The sequence below is a fragment of the Toxorhynchites rutilus genome, chromosome 2 (genome assembly GCF_029784135.1).
Source record: "Toxorhynchites rutilus septentrionalis strain SRP chromosome 2, ASM2978413v1, whole genome shotgun sequence".
NCBI classification, from domain to species: domain Eukaryota; kingdom Metazoa; phylum Arthropoda; class Insecta; order Diptera; family Culicidae; genus Toxorhynchites; species Toxorhynchites rutilus.
Window position 1 is genome coordinate 93,610,794 of NC_073745.1, and position 15,045 is coordinate 93,625,838.

General features: G+C 37.8%; 1 protein-coding gene across 1 annotated transcript; it reads left to right on the top strand.

Moving 5' to 3' along the window:
* Nucleotides 1-6,536: 6,536 nt before the first annotated feature.
* On the top strand, nt 6,537-7,585 carry LOC129764729 (holotricin-3-like). The gene is made up of 2 exons (XM_055764146.1): nt 6,537-6,616; nt 6,871-7,585. Exons 1-2 carry the CDS (start codon nt 6,599-6,601, stop codon nt 7,363-7,365), a joined length of 513 nt encoding a protein of 170 aa, XP_055620121.1. The 5' UTR covers nt 6,537-6,598; the 3' UTR covers nt 7,366-7,585.
* Nucleotides 7,586-15,045: the final 7,460 nt, after the last annotated feature.

Genomic DNA, 15,045 nt, shown 5'->3' on the forward strand with positions numbered 1-15,045 from the left:
TTTTTCTTTATTTTATCCATACATAAAACACAAAAATACCCAATAACCAAACAAAACAGCCTTTTCCAGGACCACCAAATCATTATCAGAGAGTTTAACGATGTAATTCTTCAAACATAAACAAAATCAACAGATAGCCTAACGGAATCCTACGTCAACTATGCGGTAGTGTCTCGGACACAACCCTCCTGTTACTTTTGCACCGAGTTTTACACCGTGTTTCGCGCCGTATTTCTGTATTTCTGTACTAGTTTGCTTTCTCTGTTGAGTTATTTTTCTTCACACGAGCGTTCCGAACATATCATTTTAAAATGTAAATGTACTGGTACTGATTTAATGCTACAAATAATCGAATAATGAATACCCCCACATTCTATGGGGCAAACCCTTCCGTATAACATAATTGACAGGTATCGATACTGATATTTTATATATAGATATAAAATCTCGTATCACGGTGTTTGTGTGTCGAACTCCTCCGAAATAAGCATGGGAAAGTGCAGCAAGCAATCGTGGGATTACACGATGAGTCGTTTTCAACTCTCCGACCTTCTTCATTCGGGACTGTGAGTGAACCTAACATAACAAAGAATGGACAACACTGAAAGAATCGTGCGAAACAAAATAACGAATGAGTCAAAATAGGCTCAACCTGTGTGCATGTATGAATTTATTTTCCCTTCTACTCTCTTCCTTGTTAGCATTCAAGCCAAGCAATGCACTTGAATCTGCCTTCCCGCTCACCAATAATTTGCGTTAATATGGTCTTTTGTATTAATTTAGATCGTTTCAAACTATAAAAAAGAATTCATTGCAATAGTGAACAGGAAACAACACGATTTCGACTAGCCGAAACAGCCGTTGTTATTGTCAGGCCAAAACGCAATGCATTACCATGACTTTACAGTGCGTGTGTAGAAACAAAAATTGAAGTCCGGTCGAATTCGGTTCCACATATTGCTGTATGTATTCGATTTAATAGAAGAAGCGAGGATGACCTTGCCCGCAATTCAACATAGACAACATTTCGCTTCGTGTTCCATTTCTGTGCAGCAAAAATGATAATGGATTTTCAGGTGGAATAAATACGTTTTTAAAATAAAAAATAAAATAAAAATTAGTTCTACCGTATCAAATATGTGTTTTATGTTAAAACGTAACACATTCTCTGCAAGTGGGGAAAATTCTTGAAAGAAAATTGTGTCTGATGATGGTTTGATATTATGGAAACAGTTTTAGTGAAAATGTAAGGAAATTTATAAAAAAAAGTTAGGTTAAGATTACGACTACATCTCCTCAGTATTCGAATGAAAAAAATATTGTTCAATAAATTTTCATTCGAATTTTAACAATTTGAAATTGCTTTCGGCTTTGCCAAACTGATAGAGAATAAAATGCTCCACGAATACGTATGAATTATTTTGATGTTAATTTTGCGATAAGGCATGATGGACACATATGCATAGAACAATTGAACTCGATTAAAGTCGATTTTGATCGAATCGTGCCTTTCGTTAAAACTTGCTTTCAATTCATTTCATTCGTTCTTTTTTACCGATTCATCGATTCAATTAATTTTATAGATCATTGAAACATTTAAACGTACTTACAATACATTAGTTTTGTTTTATTAAACACTCAAAATATTCACTAGAAATAATTTATATGGCAGAACAACGTTTATCGGGTTAATTAGTAATTTATGATACTAAGCATTTGCAAAAATGTGACAGTCAAAATCAGTAATAAAATGTTTGTGTTAGCCGATTTAATAAAAACAAGCATCGCTTGTTGTTTTCTTTTGCATTCAAAAATGAAATAGCTTTCACGAAACAGTACCATTTTGAGTAATGAGACACTATTTAATGGCCAACAAAGCTGAAGTGTTCGAAATTTGAGACAATACGGCATGATGATGTGCAATACTTAACAATGATTGGCTCCGCAATTGTTCCGTATTAAAAAAAATGTATCTGACCACAACTTTAGATGACTGTTATGGACGGTTCTAATTGGGAAGCTCAGAGCAGATGTACGGAAAAATAGGAATGATTCCAATTTTCGTCAAGTTACGGTTTATGAAAATCGTAATGTGTGGGTTTGAGAAATTAAAATGGGGATGCTTCCAATTTGCGTTAATTTCAACTGTTTGCGGATTAGAGAAAAATAATGTAAGTATAGAAAATCAAACAAATCTTAGAGAATTCCTGATTCTATTGGTAGAATTATCGAAACTCGTGCGCAGTGAAAATAGTTATTAACGTTAACATTATCTAATAAATTGTTGATCTGTTTTCTGAATTGGTACCATTACTGATAGACGTAATCCTACTCCTAAAAAACAATCATCGGAATTTACCAACAAATCTGCTTCGGTGTCGTCTAGTCCAGTGTTTTTGAACCTTTTTTGCTCCATTGCCCTATTTACGAAAATTATTCCCAGTGCTTCCCCCTATCAGTATTTTGTAAAAAAGTCTTTAGCATATCAGTAATATAATAAAAGAATACAAACGGTTTTCTAGTTATAATCGCAACAACTTTGATTTTATACTTGTATCTGATTACAAAAAAGGTTTGGCAAGTCAGTATGGCACCTGCGCGTGAACTATTCCCGCCAAAATCGTAATTCTTGAGAACGTTGTTGAAAAGCACACCTCATGTCATCTTCGATATCCACTCTGTTACGGTGTTTTGTTTCCATCAACAGCATTGTAGGAAATTCAGATTCCCATAAATACTACGCGAAAGACAACAACACTCGTAACCAGTGCTGCCACATATACAGATTTTTCTGTAATTTTACAGATTTTCAGCATGTTTTTGACAAAGAATCTGTAAATACAGATTACAGATTATTCGATATTCATGCAGATGTCATACAGATTTTGTATCAAGATAAAATAATTTTTAAATAGTTGATCATTTTTCGCAACAATCAACAAACTCAAACAGACAATTTGAACAGAACTGAACTGAACTATTTTTGCTACTGTCAAACGTGCCAAATAAAGTAGTGATTGAAACCGTATTTTTTCGCAATATACTGGGAACCAAACAAAAGTTTGAAACCGTCTCGCTACAGAAACAGAAACTGTGAACGCAATAATCAAATCGAAGTAATTTGTTAAAATCCGAGGGGGAAGTGCCTCAGTACTGTTGTCAAACGACATCAAGGTCAAATTCTGCAAGACCATGTAGGAGAAAAGCGGTAAAAATTAACACCCTAAGGAATATGCCCGTTTACTTCGTCCACATACTAATACAATTTCCGTTCTTCGAAGAATATTACAGCTTAACTAACTGTTGTTCAAGATATAAAACGGTTTTTATTGTAAAAAATAGTACATTTTTCATTGAAAGAAAATGAGATGTATAATCGAGCATTTTTTTTATCGTGCGGTTAAAATGATCACATGGTGGTGGTAAAATGAACAATTACACATATAATGCTAAATGGGATAGATTTATGCGTTGTTCCTTATCTAAATTTGTTTAAATCATAATTGAAATAGTAGGTACATGTATGAATCAAGCTGAGCTTATTCACCTAGAGTAGTAATTACAATTTACTCATACGTGCGAAAAAGTAGTAAGAAACACTTAACGCTTCACATATTAAGGTTTGTTTTTGGTCAAGGTGGCATATTTTTTCAGGGTCAAAGCCACAAAAGGTACCCCTTGAAAAGCAACATTTGATGAGGTAGATCAGCTTTGGAAAACATGACATTGTTAGTCGTTATCCAGTGGTGGCTCATTTTGCCCCAAACAACAAAGTAATTTTCGAATGGGAATTAATCACTGAAACCAAACAAAATATCTGTTTACCTCTCATCGAATATGTAAACAGTTGTCCAAACTAATGATTTGTCGAAGATAGCAGGTCGAATAATTTAAATTTCATGGGAAATTACTTAAATACTATGCGCACAAAATTACATCAAAATGGCTATCGTGAGAAAAATTTCTGTTTTATTTATTATTTTTTACATTTGACAGTTTCATGTATAACAGGGTGTCTTAAACAGCTTCAAATGTTCTAAGAGTAGGTCAATGAAGAAATATCAATTTGTTCATAGTTAAATATCGAAGTTTGAGCACTGGTTCATTTAACAACCCTGTTCGTTTTAACCTCATTTCCCCTATAAACACCACGAGGAAAGTGAGGATTAAATAATTGTTTATAACGCGAAACTAAATGAAATAAAATCTTTCCGTCGGTTTTCCCTAAAAATACATTTTCAAATATTTCTTATTTTTAATTTACCATTATTATCTATGTATCCAACACTCTCAATCTAAGGTATTACACATTTTTTATCAAATTAGACCTCTATGCGAGAAAGAATTACGCAGTAAACTTTTTGAATAGGCCTTGAAAATTGAAAAATAGTCTTATTCAAAAAACTACTGGCAAGCTATACCAGTGATCACGAGCTTAAACATATGGATAAGCAGAATCTATACACTTCACTACAAGTATGCAATTATTACTTCGTACTTAAATCGAACGCAAAACTCTTATCAGGTACATAATCCGCAATACAGATTTTTAATTTTTTCTACAGATAAAAAAAAAAAATTAGCTCGTAAATAAAGATTTCAATGTGGTAACATTACTCGTAACGCTTATTTCGCATATCGGGATAAAAATCGATCATTTATAGATCGATAAAATTGATCCGAAACATTCGTCACTACTAGTCGGAAAGGAATTTTTAAATTTTTTTTCAATTTGTTTCAAGTTTAACTTGTTGCAAAAAGTCTTGACAAATGCTGTACGATTTCCTTTTTTATGGTCGTCTGTACTGTCTTATCGTCTGTCATTCACTGACGAAAGTCAGTGTACTAGGGGTTCTTTTGACTCCATATGTGTAACGTTTATCATGGATCATCCTTTATGACATTTCAAATTATCTTTGACGGAATCAGACACAATAAACACATTTCAATGAATACATAAACAAAAAGAAAGGAAAATCAGGTGATTGCTCCTACCAAATTAATTGTTTCGTCCGCAGTTCATAAATTTGTTTGTCTCGTTGTTTCCGCTCTCTTCTGGATTTATTTTGCTTTGATTCTCTTTTATACTCTTTCGTTTTCCTTATTTATTCTCCTAGTTATTCCTATGCTATCGATGATAAAACTTCTAGGGTTTCAGATTTTAAAATTTTTTTTTGAAAGTCACGAGATACATTACAATGTAGATGCCGAATTTTGGTTGGGATCATTTAACATCAATTAAACAGCAAACAACAAGTCAACACTAGTGATCTAAGCGTCATACTAAAAAAAAGCACAACACAAATAAGGGAAAACAAATAAAATAAACTGCCTACGGTTGACACCGAATATGGAATTTTGATGATTGAACATAGCTTCAAATAAACGTAAATATGCTGGAAAATCCGCTCTACAATTTGTTTATGAAAGGAAATTTGAAGTATGATGGTTCAAAACATCTAACAATTTTGTTTCTATTTATGGTAAACCATTTTATGTAATAGATTATCATTATTCATTCATTGGTTAGTGTTATTGTATCTTTCGATTGCCCACTCTTCTCAGCTCCAAACCATAAATCGACAACACATTTCTGTTTTGTTTGTGGGCCACACGCGAAGACTTATGGCGGGTTTACATTAGGGAGATCTATAGCTATAGATGGATTTATTCACGTGAAAATAGGTGTAAACGGGTGAGAATAAATATGATACACTTATTCGAGGTATATATAACTTGAATAAATTCAGCATATGTAAACGCTTGTGAATTTCTCACTGGTGAGAAATCACTAAAGTTGGATGCAGTTCTACTTCAGGTGAATAAATTCACCGAAGATTTGAATATATTCATTATAGAAGTTCACGCTAGTGTAAACGGTTGATGCGATTTCTATAAATCTCATCATATTTCTTCACATGAATATATCCCTAGTCTAAACCCACCCTTAGCCATGCAGCCTTTCCGAGTTATGGCTCGTGCTGCCAATTAAAAGAACATCGATGGCGGGACACAGGTGGAATTCACCTTCTGCATTTTGGTATGATGATCAACATCTAATCAGCAAATAAAAAAAAGCTCTGTCACCATCCAACAAGTCCGCTTAAGCGATTTCGGCAGTTAATGTTCATGTGGGGATTCACCCTAATTTCTTCATTTTCCGTTAGAACGAGGAGGATCCACTTGCCACATGCCAGAGATTATAAACTGGTTTGACTAGAAATGCAGTAAAATTCAATATTATGTAGTTGTGGATGCCACAAGTATAAGAAAAATAATAGTTTAACCTTTGAGTCAACTTTTTTCTCTGAAAATTTCCCACACAATGGGTTCAAAGTGGTAAAAGTATCAGAAACAAACGTAACCTGTGAATGTTGTTTCAAGAAAAAAAACTGTTGATATTGGTGTTGAATGAAAAATCTTCCCCAATATTTTAACTGTGATGCAACATGGTGCATCATGGTGCATCTCAGATTAGATGATGACCATATATAAGTGAGTTCATCGAGAAGAACATCCAATATTGTTTCTGCTGCGATCGTTCAAAGAGGATACCTCAAGCTGACTATTCGGGGTGAAAATTAACAACAGTACAAATATGTGGGCATTCAAAACGGTGAGTGAAAAATTCGTTGTCGCCTCGGACATGATGGATAAAAAAAACATTGATAGTAAATTCAAAACAAATAAATTAGAAGTGAAATGTTGTTTTTCGTTTGGTAGTTGAGAAGCGATGCCGATATTTTGGTTCAATTTCTTCGTCACAATAACGCGTGTTGCGATATTAGTGAAATTTCGTTCTATTGATTAGTTGTAGCGGCGCTTTTTCCGATGAATGTACATCAAAATAATGCATAATTTTCGTTCCAGCTTTCAGTGCTGCTGGTGGCAGGAGTTGTATTAGCCGAACCACCCAAACCTGGATACAGTGGAGGCGGATACAGCAGTGGTGGTGGATACAGTGGTGGAGGTGGATATATCGATGGAGGCCATGTAAGCTCCGGTATCAGTGATTTCATTATTTTGACTGGTACCACTCATGGTGGAGGTCATAGCAGTGGGTACAGCGGTGGACATAGTGGGGGTGGTGGACATGGGGGTCATAGCAGCGGATACGATGGAGGTCATAGCAGTGGATATGGTGGTGGACATAGTGGAGGTGGCGGATATGGGGGTCATAGCAGTGGTGGACACAGTAAAGGTCACGGAGGTTCAGTCCTAATCTTTATTGTAACCGATGCTGCTGAAAGTGGACACGGTGGTGGCGGATATCCCAAACACGAAACTCCTAATCCTGTTTATAAAGCACCTACACCTGTTTACGAGGCACCAAAACAATCATATGGACCACCACATTACCGATAAAACATTTTGAACAAAAGAAGGAGAAAGTGTCGCACCTGTTATAAGTTTAATAAAGTTAACTTACATTTATGAATTATTGTTGTTACTAGAATTAATCACGTAAATGTTATGTAAGAACAGAGAGTACTCCTATTTGATTCAGGCTGGAGCTGTTCGTTGTGACATTTTTTCACATGCATATTATATAACTGATAACAATCTATTCTAAATACGCTGTCGAGAAATGGTATGTACATCATTTTCAAACATCAACTTTTAAGTTTTGGAATATTTTACGGACAATTGTTTATATTTGTGTGTGTAGTGGACGAAAATATCGAGAATAAAAAAACAATCGATTTCTTTCTTTTTTCCAAAGAAATTTTTTGTGAACTAATCCAATAGCAAATTCAGTTGAACTTTTCAACCAATTTTCAATTGATTTCTATAGCGTTCCAATACGACCTTTCAATACAGAGATATTTTTGCGGAAACCATGTTTTCTTACTGTTTCAATATGCAACTTCCATGTAACTATAAAATGGGATGATCTTTTGGATCAAAATGATGTTGATGTAAATGCTACGGCTGTCTCTCATGTACTACTATATGCTATTGAGCAATTTGGTTCGAAGAAACGGAAGAAAGAACCGGTTCACCAAACGTGGTCCAACACTACCCTTCGCCGATTGAAGACTACACTCTGTCCAACTTCTGTCAATCGTGGTGTACCGCTTTCCCTCAGAGTAGATTCTGCGTAAAAGGATCCCCCCGAAGATTTTCAACAGGCTTCAAGTCTGTAGAACGAGCTGGCCAGTTCAAAAAATTAATTTTTTGGTTCTTAATCCATTGCTTAGTTTACTTGCTGGTATGAATAGTAGCATTGTTTTGCTGGAATGTGATTTTTTTGTGACGATATCCACGCAAAAATGGTAGGAGAGAGGATTCCAGGATGTGAAAGCTATCTTGAGCTTTCCGGTTGCACAGAATCCCGCCCAAACCATGCACGAGCCTCGACAAAAAAAATCCCGTTGAAACCACCGTTGAAAAATATTATTCCTTCTTCTGTAAATCATGCCAGTACTCGTTGATACCATGAGGACCATCCAAATTGAACTTTTTTCGTCAGTGAAGATAACCTATACATTGAAGAACTTTTCGTTATGGTATATAGCTAAATTTATTCTTTTGGAAACAATTTTCGTCACAACATACCATGTTCCACAGTCGGTTCATGTGAGCTTTGTCAAATCACAGACTTCTTCCGATGTGAGATGGTGTAAGATGAAGAGTTTTAACCTTTTAACCCCTTTTTATGTGAGGATATTTAACCAAAATTCGACGAATTGTCACCTGAGCAGTTGAGTAGTTGAAATATTGCTTTATTTGCATATGCGATTTTGAGGTATTCGAACCTGTTCTAGTTATTTCCCGCTTCTCCCGGTCAGAGAGCTTCGAGCTCTCTCCTTTTTACCGTATCCTTGAGCCAAATAATTGAGCCCTACTTGAAGGGATCGTCCAATCCGACGAGAAATTTCTCTGATACTAACATTTTCTTGGTGATATGCATCGATTTGTCTTTCTTCTCTCTCCGTGACGACTTTTCCCTCCGGCATTTTCCAGATTTAATTGATCAAAACAACTAAAACAACGGAAAATGTAACTGGTCTTATAGAAACTTGACAGTTGAAAACACGAAAACATTCGTTTACGCTCAGCGCTTGCACACACATATATGAAAATCATGCAGTGTATGGTAGTCACCAATACCTACACACTAGAATATAGATTGAAGCATTGTTTATTTACAATGACACAAAGATCATCACCTGGTCTTATAGAAGTTGGACAGATTGTATTAAAAGAGGTTCACTGAGGAAATTCTCGAGACACCGTAACGACTTTTGGAGATCTCACTATGCGAATGCATGTAAAAACTACAGGATTTTGAATAAGAAGCCTTTTGGTACATAGCAAATTCGAGTTCAGCGCAAATTAAGGTTTAATCCAAAAAGTTTTTGGAAACACGTCGACACATAGAGAAACGAGTCCGATTTGTCATCGATCATGATCGACGAACAAGAAGAAGCCTCTACGATCCCTGGTATAGTGGAATTGCTCTGGTGCTGATGGAATTTCATCCATTGTTTTGAAACATTGCTCTGCCATTATCAACATTGTTCAATCGCTCTATTCAATGCGGAATCTTCCCCAATGCATGGAAACAGTCTTATGTTTTCCTTGTATTCAAGAAAGTTATAATCGCGCAATCGCTTGTTTATGCACCATGCACCATTAACCAAAATATATATTTTTATTAAGGCTCATATGGCGTCAACCTGACGGGGCCGGGAGTTCAATAATTCGACAATGTTTGCCTTATAACTATGTTAGTCATATGTAACCGATTACTCGCGGTTGGCTCGAGGTTAGTATTACAAGTGTTTTCGTAATTGTGATGTTGCTGTCTCCAATGCTCTGTACCTGTGCGAGACACGGGATACTTCCTATTGGGATGCAGCTGACCATTAATCAGCAACGCCCCCCTAGTCTGTACCCCATATCTAGCGTGGTGCGTCTACTCGACTCGAGGAATCCAGGATAGAATGGTCACTAGCCGGCGCAAACATCAGCTCGTGTAGAGTTGTCATGAGCGGTACAACCTTTGGCTCTTGTTGAATGATCAGTGGACTGCACAACCTTTGTTTGGCCCGTGTATCTGTATAGAGTGTGTGTGTGTATTGCCGCGACTAAGTAAAAGTTTATAGAAGGATAGGAGGGATATGAAACAGGGACACAACGAAGGAAACATCATTAAACGTTGACATCGGCGTTTCTGAGGAACAGGTATAGATGAAACAGAAGATCAGGATCACGGCTACCAAAGATATCCCGGACGGGGATATCCGATTGTCTGCCTTTTGCTCTCAGTGCTCTAGAGAGCTGAGAGCGAGCAGCATGGAACCGGATACACGACCAGACAATATGCTCGATGTCGTGGTAGCCATCGCCACAATCACAAAGATTGTTTGCTGCGAGCCCAATGCGATAGAGATGCGCGTTTAGGTTGTAGTGATTGGACATAAGCCGAGATATCACGCGAATGAAATCACGACCTATATTCAATCCCTTAAACCAAGTTTTCGTCGAAACCTTAGCGACCGAACTCATCTTCACTCATTCGTCCTTATTATATAAAATTATTTTCAGACACAATTCTCGTTCAAGATTCTTCAAGCATTTGAAAATAACATGTTTCTCCGTTACATGGAATATATGTTTGATACTGAGAATATTTCAAAATAAAGACAGCTCAAATCGGACCATTCCTTCCTCGGGTTTAGGGCACACCAACACATTTGGCTTTCCATTTTTGTTTATATAGATAGAAGATATAGGAATACGTTATTCCGTCTAAAAATCCTTTTCCACTTTCGAATAAAATTTCGTTAGCGCCAACATCAAATGGACTAACAACGCTTAGCTAATTGTAGAACTTATGGGAATTCAATTTTCCGAATTTTCCGATTTTTCTCTCCGCTATATTGATCTACGGGAAGAGACGAATTCAACGAAATATAGATGACTCAAATTGAACAATTCCTTCCTCGGGTTTTGCGCTTACCAACACATTTTGCCTTACATTTTTATTTATATAGATATACGATATGGAAATGCGCTATTTCGCCTGAAAATCCATTTCCACTTACGAACAAAGATCAATTTTGATAGCGCAAACATCGAATGAACTAACAACGCTTATTATGATGTAATTTTCGAACATGTGGGAATTCAATTTTCCGAATTTTCCGACCTTTCTTCAGAGTTTTCCGAAAATTTTCCGGGTTTTCTCTCCACTATATTGATCTACGGGAAGAGACGAATACAACAAAATAAAGAAGGCTGAAATCGGACCATCCCTTCTTCGGGTTTTCCGCTTACCAACAGATTTTGCCTCACATTTTTATTTATATAGAAGATGAAGACAGCCCTAAATCGGACAATTCCTTTCTCGAGTTTTGCACTTATCAACACATTCGGCAATCCATTTTTATTTATATAGATAGGAGACGATATAGGAGTGTGATTTATCACATTAAAATCCATTTCCACTTTCGAACGAAGATCAATGTCGCAACCGCAAACATCAAATGGGCTGACAACGCTTGTCAATATGTAATTGTAGAACACATGCGAATTGAATTTTTTGAATTTTCCCATTTTCCTTCAGAGTTTTCCGAGAATTTTCAATTGTCATATTTGGTTGAAATATGTGTACCATGTGTCATACTACATAGAAACGTTTCTCGTACCCAAAAACCCTCACATCCAAAATTTGGTTCCATTTGCTTTATTAGTTTTCGAGTTATGCAGGAATTTGTGTTTCATTTGTATGGCAGCCTCTCCTTAGAGAGAGGGGAAGAGTGTCGATCCACCATAGAAACGTGTATCGATTCCTAAAGCTTCTAAATGCCAAATTTGGTTCCATTTACTTGATTAGTTTGATTCGTTTCATTTGTATGCCATCTCCCCCTTAGAGAGAGGGGAGGAGTGTGAAAACATTTATTGCACGCTAAACCCTCCACATGCCAAATTTGGTTTCATTTGCTTGATTAATTCTCGAGTAATGTAGAAATTTGTGTTTCATTTGTATGGCAGTCCAACTAGAGAGATCCACGATACGATTCGATTATGAGCTAAATGGATCTACTCTGAATAGAACTACAAGCATTAAGGACCTAGGAATTAAAGGGTGTGTCACATCAAATTGCGTCACGGAAAAAACGCTGTAGAAATTTAATTTTTAGGAATTATATCTTCAGCTTTGGTTTTATAATCAGATAAGAGTGTATAGATCACGTTGGCCATGCTTCACTGTCAATTTTTCGTAAATTTGGAAAAATGTCGTCGAACGAAAAAGAGCGTCGTGAATTAATCTTGTACACTCATTTCGAGAATCCGGAGTTGTCACATCGGGACATCGGTAAGATGCTGGGAATCGTCCAATCCACGGTCAGCAGAGTACTAAAACGATACTTCGGGAACCTAACCATCGACCGGAAGGTGAAGAACGGCAAAAATGGATGCTCCGTCAGTGAAAAAGATCACAAGCGCGTAGTTAAGCAGTTTAGACGTGATCCGAGAAGTTCGGTCCGGGATGTCGCCAATAAGCTGAATTTGTCAAGTTCATTCGTCCAGCGGACCAAGCAGCGGGAGGGCCTGCGTACATACAAGGTTCAGAAGGCTCCTAACCGCGACGAAAGGCAAAACATGGTGGGGAAGACGCGAGCCCGGAAGCTGTACACCGAAATGCTGACGAAGCCGCATTGCCTGGTAATGGACGACGAAACCTACGTCAAAGCGGACTTTCGTCAGCTGCCGGGCCTGTTGTTCTTCTCCGCAGAGGACAAATTCAGCGTTCCGGAGGAGATTCGCAAGCAGAAACTATCCAAGTTTGCCAAAAAGTACATGGTGTGGCAAGCGATCTGCTCTTGCGGAAAGCGGAGCGCCCCCTTCGTGATGACCGGCACGGTAAACGGGCAGGTTTACCTTAAGGAGTGCCTACAGAAGCGCTTACTACCACTATTGAAGCAGCACGAGGGCCCGACCATCTTCTAGCCGGATCTCGCTTCGTGCCACTATTCAAAGGACGTGTTGGAGTGGTACGAAGCCAACGGGGTCACCTTCGTGCCAAAGGAAATGAACCCGCCCAACGCGCCGGAGCTTCGCCCAATAGAGAAATATTGGGCGATTATGAAGCAGGCCCTCCGGAAGAACCCAAAAGTTGTCAAATCGGAGGCGGACTTCAAGAGAAAATGGATTTCTGTTCAAAAAAAAACTACAACCTGACGTTGTACAGAATCTTATGGACGGGGTAAAGAGGAAGGTGCGAGCATACGGGCTTGGGCTCGAAGTATGATTAAAAAGAAAATGCCAAAAGTTGTTTAATAGTTTTTATTTTACTGTCTAAAATTTTCAAAAGGATCGGCCTACTGGGCGAATTTCTACAGCGTTTTTTCCATGATGCAATTTGATGTGACACACCCTTTATTTTGGATTCAAAGTTAACGCTCCGAGAACATATTTCGTACGTAGTTTCTAAAGCTCTTGGTTTTATATTTCGTATCACCAAACATTTTACCGACATACAGTGCCTCACAGCTCTGTACTCTTCTCTGGTTCGGTCTATCTTGAAGTACTCATCCGTAGTTTGGGCTCCGTATTACGGAAACAGCATCCGGAGAATTGAGTCCATTCAACGCAAATTTATATGCTTCGCTTTACGTCGACTGCCCTGAAATGATTCTCAGAACCTCCCTAGCTACGAGGATCGTTGCAATGTCATAGAATCGAATCTGCTTAGCGAACATCGATTGCCCGGAATTACTCAACTTCAACACCCGAAGAAGAAATTTACGTAATCAAGATTCTCTTCGCCTTCCTGCAGCGCTTACTAATTATGCTTACCATGAGCCTATAGCAAGCATGGCTCATGTGTTCATTCAACACATCGAGCTCAACGATTTTAATGTTACGAGGAATGGCGCCTTCTCCGCAAGCTCCAGCAAGTTAGAATAAGATAGTTCTTAGAGGATCATTAATGGTTCTTCCAACCTGATGGTTGCTGTAAATAAAAATAAAAAATAAAAAAATATGGTAATCATCAACAGACTCAGATGGAGGACAAATGTTTCTGGTAGCGTTCTTTATGAAGTCAGATTTTAGATTCTCTTTTCTTCCGAACATTCGCTGTGAAGGTGTCTTCTTAATACAGTGAGGTGCTTTGCGGTACAACATCAAGAGATTGACGATAGGGTTCTAAAACATCCTGTCCTCTACGGTTACTATAAATTGAAACAAATAGACCAATCAAATAAGTACTGGCATACCAAGGGATACCTATTGGATATCTATGTAGTGTCTACGCACCAAGTCAGCAACATCAGACGCTTACTGAAACGATCGATGACGACTACAGAGTTTGAGTTCCAGATTAAAGCTGTGAGTTAGGTTTGTCGTATCACCAAAGCAGTTTCAGAAGAAAACGACCTTCCTTCATTTTACCGAAAGGAGATCATCGTCGTTGACATTATGGAGGTGGATGTAGACAAACAAGTATCCTGGCAACCTGAAGACCCTACGGGAAAAGCTAGGCAAATTGAGCTTACTCCGGAAGCTGTCTTCATATATCGACGACAAGATGTGATGCTCCATACGCTTACGGATAAAGATCCGACGTGTTGCAACCTGTGGCGTGCTTGCGGTACCTGTGGTTTGCCATCAATTGACCCACCACAAGGAGCCAGAGTATTTGCTATTTACGTCCGACCTTCACCTCCATTCACGCGGATTAGTGTGGGCTTTTTCCGGTTCGTGCAGGAAGATACGTCATATTTCGGCGTGAAAATATTTAGCCTGTGTTCGGAATGTTGACCGGTTATTGAATGGCTAATGCATGTTGTGTTGAAATATGCTACACTGTGAAAAGATGTTCAGCAATACGGGTTGGGAAATGTAACCCAGTAACTCGTTATATATTTCACTGTGGACAAAGTAGGCTGCAAAACTCGAAGTTGCCATCGACAGGATGCTATTCTTTGACAGTCCTGTCCGGTAATAAGATGTGATTAAGGATGACTATCGCAGCCGCACCAATATACCCAGATACCTTGCCGACGGACATGAAAACACTGGTACAAA